General features: G+C 41.8%; 1 protein-coding gene across 2 annotated transcripts in view; it reads right to left on the bottom strand.

Annotated features, from left to right (window-relative positions):
- UNC5C (unc-5 netrin receptor C) overlaps positions 1-12,461 on the bottom strand; it is a 393,986-nt gene that overhangs the window by 28,172 nt on the left and 353,353 nt on the right. For both annotated transcript variants that reach the window (XM_032239558.1, XM_032239559.1), the window contains one exon: positions 9,830-10,063. In XM_032239558.1, coding sequence (XP_032095449.1) covers positions 9,830-10,063 — 234 coding nt within the window. The remainder of the gene's footprint in view (positions 1-9,829; positions 10,064-12,461) is intronic.

The raw sequence follows: 12,461 nt of genomic DNA, 5'->3' as shown, positions 1-12,461 counted from the left end.
GAAGCCATTATCTTCAACACTGCTGTAGTCTAAATGCCCACCTAGGCATGGTGAAGAGTGTCTGGTGTCTGTTTTGTGCCAGGAGACTGAACAACTTTGATTTCCTTAGGACTTCAAAGAGTCCTTGATTCAGACCAAATTACTGTCCTAAGAGGTCAGATTCATGACCAGGGCCACCAAGCTGATGAGTGGCAGAGCCAGCCACGGCAGCCAGCCCAACTGGAGCTTTCTTGCTATACCACGCTCCTTCCCATACACACAGCAATAGTGATGCACTGGGAACCTTTAACACACGTTTTGTTGTTGGTCTCTAACACATGTGTTGCAATTGTGAAGATATTAGTTTAACTCGAGACCGGGATCCTGAAAGTATACAGGTGAGGCTATTTTTGAGGTTGTTTGTGGGATCTATGAGAATAGGTATGGATAATGGGGATAATTCTAGAGAAGATCAGCCTTAGGAGACCGAGAGGAAGCAGGTGTGAGGTGATCAGAGTTCAGTAAGGTCACAGCTTGCTATGGAGGAAACACCAGGAGGACAGCAGTGAGGAAGGCCACAGGCTGCAGGATACAAATGTAACCGCCTTCTCTCTCTGTAACCAGACACGTATGACTGTCCCTGACTGTGGCCCAGGAACGTGAGCACCACATAATTCTCAACTAGACTTCCGCCAACCTACTTTCCCTCTCTTTACCTTCCAGTGTTTCCTTCATTCTTCTCTTTTCACTTAATATACTCTTTCGCAGAGTCACTCTAGTACAGTTAGGATTAGGGCACATGAAATTTATCCAAGAAAGATCTTCTCCATGCCCAATCAGTCCATTAAAAAAAAAAAAAAAAAAAAAAAAGAAAAAGCCAGATTATGTTACTACACATTATTTGGTTTGTATCACATATGCATTTGTCAGAAATTCAATAAATATCATACACTGCCCATAATGTATGCAAATAACTCCTCTTTTAGGTTCTGAATCTCAGAGTTAGTATAAAACCCTTTATTATAAAAAGAGACTCTCATGTGTTGTACCTTTGGCTATTGGAACGGAAATGACTTATTTCCACATAGACGTGTTTCTCCCTAGTTGTTTTTAAACTTACTCCAAATATAACCTTGCTCTCTGTTAATTGCTGATCTATTTATACTAGGATTTAAGTCTTCGCAAATAATGAAAGGAAAACACCTTTTTCATTACTTTAATCACCTGAAGATGGGGAAAATGAAAAGCTCTGTTACACCAAACTCAACCTTTTCAATAGACTTGACCTCTCTGTTTGAATTGATTGCAAATGATTCTCACAATTCTTAGCATCCTTATCCTTTCATGTGAACACGACTTGAGCATTGTTCCCAGTGGTCATTCAAGCAGATGCACAGGAAAAAGCCCTCCTGAAAGGTACAAAGTAACTCCACGGTCACCCATCAGCCTTGACTTCTGCTCTGCCAGGCACTGCCAACCTCTGAATTCTGTCTCAGTGCTTTCAAATACTTAAATGCAGCTTTTAAGTTTCAGGTGACCATTTTTGCCCCAAAGCTTAATAAAACTCTAGAAAATTGTTACAAAACTGACAAGCTCAAAGAAGTGGGTAGGAAGAAGAAAAAATGTATCACGGTAGCTTAAGACTGACTGTATTTTCCATCCACATGGATAGTATATGTTCAAGTATATATATTTATGTAGTATAAAATGATATATCGTATAAATATGATATATAAACTTACTCCAAATATAACCTTGCTCTCTGCTAATCGCTGGTCTATTCATACTAGGATTTAAGTCTTTGCAAATAATGAAAGGAAAACATCATTTTTATCTATCATATATAATTGTGATATATATGATATATAAAAAAGGTATTTTCATTTGCAAAAACTTAAATATATATGACATCATCATATATGATATATAATTATATATAACACATCATTATATATCTTATCATATATGATATATAATTATATATATCATATATATGGCATATATATCATATATCATGTTATATAATTATATATTACATATATAATTATATAAATATAATTATATATTAACATAAATATATATATTTACATATGCAATAAATAGACGTATTGTCTAGCCACATGGATAACATAACCACATATAGTAGTGATAATTAATATTCTTGAAATACACAGCCCTAGACATTGGGGCAGTCTGTTTGCAATAGTCCTCCCAGAGTCACTCCCGGAGAATAAGCCGTCCACTGCGCCTCCATCTCTGCCACAGTCCAGCATTTCTGTGGATTTTTCTGCAATTTGTGAAGAATTCCCAGCACATAGCAGTTACTATAAGAAACTATCAAATCCTGGTAAATGCAGCCTCAGACATCATTTGCTATGCTGAAGATGGAGGTGATCAGGATTGGATTGAAGTACCAGCAAGGAAGCAGAGATCCTTTTCATCAGAGTCAGAGGAAGTGAGAAGGTGGTGAAGTAAAAGGTTTGGAGGGTAGAGGATGGCAGCCGAGGGAGCTTTCATTCAGTGGTTAGGTCACTGCTAGGCACAAAGGGGGCTTTAAAACAGCCAGGGGCTTCCTGAGAGCAGAGGAGACTTGGAGACTGCCATGGGAATCGGTAAGTCAAGAAGAGATAAATGAAAGGATTATGGAGAAGCAGGGGAGGCATCCCTCAGACCAGGTGTCTTAAGAGTATGATAGACCCAATCAGAAATGTCTGACTTTTCACAGCAACACAACAGCCTGGAAGTAGAAGCAGTGGGCTTGTTCAGTGGAGGGTCTCTTTTGTTATGGAAATTAGAAAATCCTGCAGCCGCTCAAAATGACGAGAGATTTCAGGGTAGAAGCTAGTTGCTACAGATAGGAATAAGAGCAGAGGAGGGTTTGTGGACTGGGAAACTGCAGCAGGTTGAGGGAGCCTCTCCTTATTAATTTTTTTTTTTATTTTGAGATGGAGTCTCACTCTCCCACCCAGGCTGGAGTGCAGTGGCGCAATTTCTGCTCACTGCAGCCTCCACCCTCTGGGTTCAAGCAATTCTTTCACCTCCGTTTCTCAAGTAGCAGGGATTACAGGGGCGTGCCATCACACCCGGCTAATTTTTGCATTTTTAGTAGAGATGGGTTTTCGCCATGTTGGCCAGGCTGGTCTCGAGCTCCTGACCTCAGGTCATCCACCCGCTTCGGCCTCCCAAAGTCCTGGGATTACAGGTGAGAGCCACCGTGCGCAGCGAGGGAGCCTCTCCTTAAGAATAAAAAATAGTTTCCTCTTCCAAAGGGAGAGAGAAATGGAAGGTTAGACGATTGTGGTCAGAAAGTGGGAGCTTGAAAGGTGGAGATCTGGCAGTGGAGAGAGAGGAGAGAGGTCCAAGATGGCTGATCACTAGCAGCTCGGGATTGCAGCTCCCACTGAAAGAGCAGAGAACGAGAGGACGCCACACTTTCAGATCAATTTTTGTTGCTCACGCACCAGGAGATTCCCAGCGAAGGAGTCCCACGTGTCACCAGCGTGACTCTTGAGGCCGGTGAGGCAGTTTTGCCGCTGCCTTGGGGTGGCGGTTCTTGGTGCAGAGTCAGAAAAGCACCATCAATCTTAAAGCTGCTGTTTTGGCCGGCGCAGTGGGTTGCTCAGATTCTAGCGCCGGGAATCAACAAGTTGGACGTCCATTCAGAAACCCAACTATAAAGACGGTAATTATAAAGACCACAGATGGATAAATTTATAATGAAGGGAAGAAACCAGCCTAAAAAGGCTGAGAATATCCAAAATCAGAACGCCTCTCCCTCTACAGGGGGTCACAGTTCCTCATCAGCAACAGAACAAGGTCTGACGGAGAAAGACTGTGTTCCGTTAGCAGAAGCAGGCTTTAAAATGTGGATGATAAGAAGCTTCCGGGAATTAAAAGAACTTGTTCTAAATGAATGCAAAGAAACTAAGAACTTTGAAAAAAGGTTTGACGAAATGTTAACAATAACACACAATTTAGAGAGGAATATAAGTGAATTAATGGAGCTGAAAAATACAACACGAGAACTTCGTGAACTATGCACAAGTTTTAATAGCAGAATTGATCAAGCAGAAGAAAAGATATCAGAGGTCGAAGACCAACTTCATGAAATGAAACAAAAAGACAAGATTAGAGAAAAAAAGGATAAAAAAGAACGAGCAAAGTCTCCAAGAAATATGGGACTATGTGAAAAGACCTAATTTATGTTTGATAGGTGTACCTGAATGTCATGAAAAGAATCAATCCAAGCTGGAAAATATGCTTCAGGATATTATTCAGGAAAACTCTCCCAACCTAGAAAGGCAGGACAATATTCAACTCCAGGAAATACAGAGAACACCACAAAAATATTCCTCGAGAAGACCAACCTCAAGGCACATAATCGCCAGATTCACCAGGGTTGAAATGAAAGAGAAAATAATGAGGGCAGCCAGAGAGAAAGATCAGGTTACCCATAAGGGAAGCCTATCAGACTCACAGCAGATCTCTCAGTAGAAACCCTACAAGACAGAAGAGAGTGGGGGCCAATATTCAACATCCTTAAAGAAAAGAACTTTCAACCCAGAATTTTACATCCAGCCAAACTAAGCTTCATAAGCGAAGGAAAAATAAAATCTTTTGTGAACAAGCAAGCGCTCAGAGATTTCATCACCACCAGGCCTGCTTTACAAGAGCTTCTGAAAGAACCACTACAAATAGAACGGAACAACCAGTATCAGCCTTTCTAAAAAATACCAAAAAATAAAGAACATCAACATAATTAAGAAATTGCATCAACTAATGGGCAAAACAGCCAGCTAACATTAAATGACAGTATCAAACACACATATATTGTTATTAATTCTAAATGTAAATTAACTAAATCCCCCAATCCAAAGACACAGACAGGCAAAAAAAGCCAAGACCCATTGGTATGCTACATCCAGATCCATCTCACATGCAAGGATACACAAAGACTCAAAACAAAGGGATGGAGAAAAAATTGCCAACCAAATGGAGAGCAAAAATAAATAAATAGAAAGCAGGAGTTGCAATTTTTGCTGATAAAGTAGATTTCAAAGCAACAAAGATCAAAAGAAGCAAAGAAGGATATTACATAAAGATAAAAGGATCAATGTAACAAGAAGAGCTAAAGATCCTAAATATATACACACCCAATACAGAAATACCCAGATATATAAGACTTATAAAGAGACTTGGACTCCCACACAATTATAGTGGGAGACTTCAACATCAATATTAGACAGATCAATGAGACAGAAAGTTAACATCGATATTCAGGACTTGAACTCAGATCCGGAACAAGTAGACTTAATTAACATTCATAGAACTCTCCACTTTAAATACACAAAATATACACTCTTATCAGTACTACATCACACGTATTTACAGGTTTAAATGAAATATTGGTTGGCTGCTTGTTAATTATTTTCTTCCTTCATTTTTTTTTATGTCTCTATTATTAAACACAATTACAGGCATACCCAGTTTTAGACTGCATTCTAGCCCGGGCAATAAAGCAACACCCCTGTTCTCTCTCCCTCTTCCTCTTCCTCTTTCTTCCTTTCCTTTATTCTTTTCCTTTTTTTTAATTCTTTTTCTTTCTCAAAAAAAAAAAGATCTTGGCAGTGGAGCCATTGCTGGTAAAGATGAAATCTGCAGCGCATCGATACCAATGGATAGTGTGAGATGATATGAAGGCTACTAGAATATGTTTGGGCAGAGAGGCTGTGATTTAAGTTGTGACGCTGAATTTGAGAGAATGATGGGAATGGATGGAAAGTACTTGCCACAATGCAAGTACTGCTAGGGTGGAATCCGCAGAGGTCTGTGCAAAGGAATGGGAGTAGGCATGAGCAGTGGCAGAACCATCCAGCCTGGGCAGTAAAGAGGTGCCCATGGGTATGAGAATTGCTGGCACATTTCCTCTTGGCTTTGGGGTTAGTTAGGGGGTACAGTCTTCATTGGAGGCATTGTGAGGTGTTACCGGAAGATCCACTGGCATTTAATGAGAGCACGTGGAGGACTGGGGGAGGGAATGATGGGAAGCTGTAGGAAAGTTTGTTCTTAGTAGAATCAAAGCTCCAAAAACATTTGGGAAAGTGTTTAGGATAATAGCTCTTAACTCTGGCGGCACAAGGGAGCGTTTTTTTTTGTTTTTTTTTTTTTTTTATACCTAGAGCAATTACATCAGAACCAGTGAGGCAAGACCCTGGAGTGAGTCTTTATAAAACTCCCACCTGCTTCCTCTGTGTGTGAGAATTCCTGATTTTGGAAGAACATGAGTGTGAGTCAGGAGTGGGGCGGGCCTGAAGGAGGAGGAGGCCTTCGGGAGGGGCGTTGCAGGAGGAAGTATTCCTGGGCAGCAGCAGTTAGAGAAGCAGTGAGATGGGAGAGCATGGTGGGAACATTCACAGGCAGGGTGCCAAGAAGGCAGGATTTTGGTAATAAAGGGCTTTTTGAGCTAATCAGCCCCAAGTTTCCAATTCAAGCGTGGGTGTGAGGAAGAGTGGCGTGACTGAAATAATTGTCTCTTCGGTATATTGGAGAGACCATCCACCTAGAACTAGGATTTTGGTATTTCTGCATTATTAAAAGGCCATGAGGTGCAAGAAAGCCTCATCCATTATTCATGTTTGTTTCAGGCTAAGTGCTAGATCCCCAGATGCTGGGAATTTATAAATGTCTATTTAGAAAGCACTGACCATGATACAAACCGCTCTTGAGTTGTTTTCGCTGCTTAATCCTGTTCATCACTCTCTCTCATTATTGACCATTTGCATCTGTGTTCGCTGATTACTGAAATCAGAATTACTTTTAGGAAATATTCTATTTTGCGTGTATTTGGGTGTGTTTGTTGGGAAGACAAGGTACCTGAGGAGAGAACTATGTGTGTGAATATAAATATATATATCAAACATTTCAAATATGACGTAGGTCGTCTATGGCATGCTTTTGCGATGACTTTTCTTGAAACTGTTGAAAAGATTTGCCTTAATCAGACCCCGTGGCTCCCCTACAGATACCTTTTCCCCTAATTTAAGCCTAGCCTGGTTCCTATCCTGACAGTGCTTTGCATGTATCACATTTGCAAGGAATATATAAAAAAAAACCTTAAGCTTTACATTAGAGCTGTGTGTTCAGAACTTTTATTCAAAATCAGAAAATCCTACAGGCTCAACCATCAAAATTATATGCACTGGCCCAAGAGGTCACATCCCTGTCCCAAGACCATGCTGGTCAAATCCACCACGGGGAACAGATGATGGCAAGAGGCCCCTGGCTCACCTTCCCCGCTTCCACTCGCACCCTCTACAGCCTTTTCCTGCGGAGCCACTTCCTAGGGGACCTATCCTGGAACACTCAGTGTTCATAACCAGGCACTAGTCTCTGAATGGAAGCTCCAGATGGAAATACCCTGATATTCAGAAAAACTTTCTTTCCTTGGCTTCCTTATTTTTCTTCCATTTCTATTCCTCTCTGGCTGCTCATCCTTCTTTACTTCCTTTGCTGGCTGCCCTTCCTCCTCCCTTGCAATGCTAGGGCTTTCCTTGGTCCCCTGTCTCTAGAATACAGCTCTTTCAGCAACTTTGCTTAGGGGCTGAGCAGCTGGGCTGTGGCCAGCGGCCTGGGCATGAAGCCTGCTGTCTCCACTTAACAGCTGTGTGAGCTAGAGAAACTTACTTAAACTTTCTGTGCCTTGAATTTATACACCTATAAAGTGGAGATAATGGTGTCTTACAGATAAAATGAAGATTAAATGAATATAAAGTATTTAGAATTTTGCCTTACACGTAGAAGCTCTCAGTCTTATAGATGATGATGATTATTTTTTTTTTGAGATGGAGTTTCACTCTTGTTACCCTGGCTGGAGTGCAATGGTACGATCTTAGCTCACTGCAACCTCTGCCTCCTGGGTTCAAGCAATCCTCCTGCCTCGGCCTCCCAAGTAGCTGGGACCACAGGCATGAGCCACCATGCCCAGGTAATTTTTATATTTTTAGTAGAGATGGGGTTTCACCATGTTGACCAGGATGGTCTCGATCTCTTGACCTTGTGATCTATCTGCCTCAGCCTCCCAAAGTGCTGGGATTATAGGCGTGAGCCACCACGCCTGGCCGTAGATTTTTTTTATGATTATCTTCTACCTCTCTCTCTGGATAGTCTCCCTGACCAATGTGGATAACAATTATCCACATAATGTAGTTGGTTCTCGGATTTCCATTTCAAAAATCTGTTCTCTGTTCAGAGAACCACATATATATTTCTAACTGTGTCTTGGGCATCTTTTATAGATGCCTAGTTCATACCTAATCCCCAGTGTGATAGTATGAGAAGGTGAGGCCTTTGGGAGGTGACCAGGTCATAAGGGTGGTGCCCTTAGGAATGGGATTAGTGACCTTGTAAAGGAGATCCCTGAGAGCTCTCTCCATCACTCCACCGTGTGAGGGCACAGCAAAACGTCAGCAGTCTGCCACCCAAAAGAGGGTCCCTCACCAGAGCCCACCCATGCTGGCACCGTGACCTCAGATTTTCAGCCTCCACATGGAAGTTTGGGTTGGAACTGTGGGAAGTAAACACCTGTTGTTTAAGCCGCACAGTCTGTGGCACTTTGTCAGAGCTGCCTGAACTGTCAAGACAGGCACCATCTCTACACCCCGAGGCCTCCTGCCCCTGAGTTTGCTACTCTGACGTAGAGGCAGAAACTTGACCTTCTGCCCCACCCATTCAGCGTTCATCACGGGATTCTCTAAAGGCCACTTGAACAGAACCTTTTAGCCTTGTTCTCTTCATCTCACCCGTCCGTCATCATCCCAGCTCCATCACACGTCCCTTCCTGCTTTGACTCACCTTAGAAGTCAGGCTGCTATTTCTAACACATATTTTCAACCATGTCTTTCTTCTGTTTACGCCTCTCCAATCTCCATTAACTCAATAACTGAATCTCAGCTCCTCTCTCTGGCCATGAAGGTCTATCCAGACGAAATTCCTACCTATTATTCCAGGCTTACCAGAAGCAATATGCTTGTACAAAGTCTTTATTTATTGTTTGCTTCTGTGTTTATTCACGCTGTTCCCTCCAACAAGAAATTTTGTGTTTTTCCCTCACCACTATTGCTGATCAAAACCTAATCTTCCATTAGGGCCAGGCATCAAACGTTAGCCCCTTTTCAGATTTCCTCAAAGTGATGATGCCTCCGTCCACTGAGCTCCCATATAGCACTTTGCAACTGTGGCCTTTCCCACCCTCTGATTACCTCCTCAACCTTGACATGCTTCTTTTATTCCTCCTTCTAGATCATAACTTCCTCAAAGGCACTAAGTATATCCCCTAAAGCTTCGAATGGGATAAAATGAATGGCAATAATCACACCAGGAATTAAGCTCATTTATTCTGCAAAGCAGCAGCCTGTTGTCAAATGCTAACCCGCTCCCTCACAGCCCTCATAAAAAGAACGGGAAAGCATGTAAATGAAGCAGCACACCAGAGGAGCATACAGTGTGAGCAATTACGCCAATTCCTGTTATAGGAAGAACGCAGCTGAGATAAACATGGAAGGAGATTATTTACCATCCACGGGTCCCGTTGCCAAATTCTTCTAAATTTTTCATTAACAGAAATCAAGGAAGGTAAACAAAGTAGCCCTTGGGAGGAATCTGAATAAATAGCTCATATATCAGCATGGCCTCAGAGAAATGTCTATCCTTTTAAACTGCATCCTTTGGGGCCAAACACATGTCTGCGCACTTGGGTACACACACTCAGCCACGTCTCCAGGTGTGCACAGCCAGGCAAAACCTTGGCTTCCAGGTGAAGGTGAAGAGGGCAGGCCAGGTGGGAGGCACTTACCTTCAGGGCGTCCTGGGTGTCATCCAGACAGTAGACGCGGATGCTGTACTCCAGGGAGGAGCAGCACAGGGGCCCGAAGATGGCCAGCTTCAGGCGCTTTGCAGCCGCTTTGGTGGTGGAATGCCCGACCAGGGCGTAGGTGCTGAGGTTCTCTGTGAGGATGTGACAGGCCTCTGCATCCAGCTGAATGTAGCAAGGGGTAGTGAAGTTTTCTTCTCCAACCACCACCACATCCTGGGAGACAAGAGGGAAGGGTCACAGCTAAGCCACCCAGAACACACACGGGCCACCAGGGATGGTGGTGAATGACAGTGGGTAGTGCAGGACCTATTCCTTTCTTGGTCTTTTTTCTCTCTCATGTTTTATGCTCTGTCTACTTAAGTTCTTCATCACTGTGTCTCTTTATACCATTGTCTTTACACTGAGAATATTCTTTATTTAGATATCCTTCAGTTTGCAGTTTTTGATCTTCTAAGAATCTATATTTTCCCTAAAAATCTGTACATGTGAAAAGAATTAGATGAATTAAGGAACTGTGCAATAATACATTAATATGCAATTCTACTATGCTCTTTCAAAACTCACCTGACATTTTCTTCCTAAAGAAATACACTGCTTTTCCTAAGTCGTCTTGGCTGTCAGATTCTAAGAAAAGCAAGACATGACAAATTCCATGACACATAAGATACATTTCTGTGTTACTTTTCATGTGTCATTCAATAGTCTACTCTTTTAGACATTGAAAACATTTAGCAAGAAATAAAAATAAATGGATGTGATGATTTTTATTTAAAAAATTAGTGGCTAATTCAACCAGGTTTTGATTCATCTATATAGTTCAGGTCACAGAACATATAATCTGAAAGACCAAGTATGGGACCCCAAAACCAAGGGCTGCGATTCCAATTGCATCCTGGGGCAACCAGGTGACAGAGGCATGTGAAGCAGGCAGGGCCACAGTCAGGGAGGAATGATGGAGACTGTGGCAAAACAGAGCGCACGTCTGTCTAAAGAGCTCAGCCTCCACTGCGCTTCAGCCCCTGGCTGCTCTGCAAGAAAGCAGGCCAAGCATGGGCAAAGCCTCGCATGTTCCAAGACACACTGGAAGTTCAGATTTTAATGTGCAATCTTCCAACTTTTAATTAACTCAAATTTAAAAGAAGATCTCAGACAGAAGAAATACACACATGATCATGAGTCAGTCTCTGTACTGTCAGACATGGAGTCAGTCTTTTTGTAGGGGCAGGACTCATGTCAACTTTGATTCCCACTGTATTCCAGTGGCCTGGCTCAGGGTGAGTGTCCAACAACTATTTGCTGAAATAGTGAATGAACACTTTGTTATAAATTTAGTTCAGAGGGCTATGCAAAGATATGAAAGAGATCACCACCTAGGTTATTATTTATTAGTTGGGCCTTGCAACATCATCTGAGCTATAACAGAGCCGTGTTTTAATAGCATCAGTGAAATAATTTCTTCTACTGAACCTAGACCTCCAGAGGAAGCTCCTAAAAAGGAAAAGAGAGAAAGAAGTTCAGAACCTCCAGGTTTATTGTAGGCATAAAAGGACACCTGGAAAACAGTCGCTTTCTCCAGGACAAAGGAAAGCCTCTGGTATCACCTAGTGGTGACATGGTACGGAAACCTTCCTGGAAGACTTGGCCGAAGAGTAATGATGCCCACGTCCCAGTCACGCACGAGTACAAGGGGGCTTTCATGAGGACTGCCCTCTTCTTTCCTCATTGGCTCAGTTTATCGTTACTGTTGTTACTGTTACCACTTAAACTCAGAAATGGATAGGCTGGTAGGAAGAGAATCATGCAAACAATTTAGGATCACGTCGGATTAAGACTGGATGTCTTCCAGATGAATCATTTAAAGGTTAAATAGAATTAAAGTTAGATCTGGATAAGTCTGGTCATAACTCAAGATCGAGTATGTTTATTTATTAATTGTGTACACTTCAGCAAAGAGCGATCCCCTGATATGGCCAAGAGTAGAACATGCACATAGAAAGGAAATCCCAGTTAATCCCAGGTTTTCTCTGCTGCTCTTCTAGATCTAATACTGTATTTCCTTCAAATATTAGGAACTGGAATCTTCATGTGCGTCTTTTCTAAAAAATACTTTTCCTAAAAAATTATCATAGGTAATCACAAAGTATACATGTTTTGCATATGAAAACTTCCTATTTTATGTTTTACATTTTATACAAGTATTAATGTATAGTATTAAAATTATTGAATATTTTTGTTTAAACATATTACTGAAATAGAGGTGCAAAGTGGAGGGTTCTAATATAAGGAACTGGACTTGTTTAAAGCATCGTCCTTAAGAAGTTATGACGGCAACAGCTGCAGAGAGCCAGAATGCCACGGATCGTTTTAATTCTAGTGGAGCTTTGGAGACACACCTTTTCTGTTCCCAAGGTTAAGTTCACAAGAACTATATCCCAGGTATGTATCTTCAAGTAAGTGCCTAACATTTTCTGACCCAGTTGCAACGTTTCTGTACCTGCAAATTTATATGTATACATTTGAGATGGAATCTCACTCTATCACCCAGGCTGGAGTGCAGTGGCACGATCTCAGCTCAATGCAACCTCTGCCTCTTGGGTTCAAATGATTCTCC

This window comes from Sapajus apella, unplaced genomic scaffold (assembly GCF_009761245.1).
Source record: "Sapajus apella isolate SASKATOON/1434 unplaced genomic scaffold, GSC_monkey_1.0 scaffold45, whole genome shotgun sequence".
Lineage (NCBI taxonomy): Eukaryota > Metazoa > Chordata > Mammalia > Primates > Cebidae > Sapajus > Sapajus apella.
Note: the sequence above shows the minus strand (reverse complement) of the source record. Positions and strands in the feature narration are given on the sequence as shown.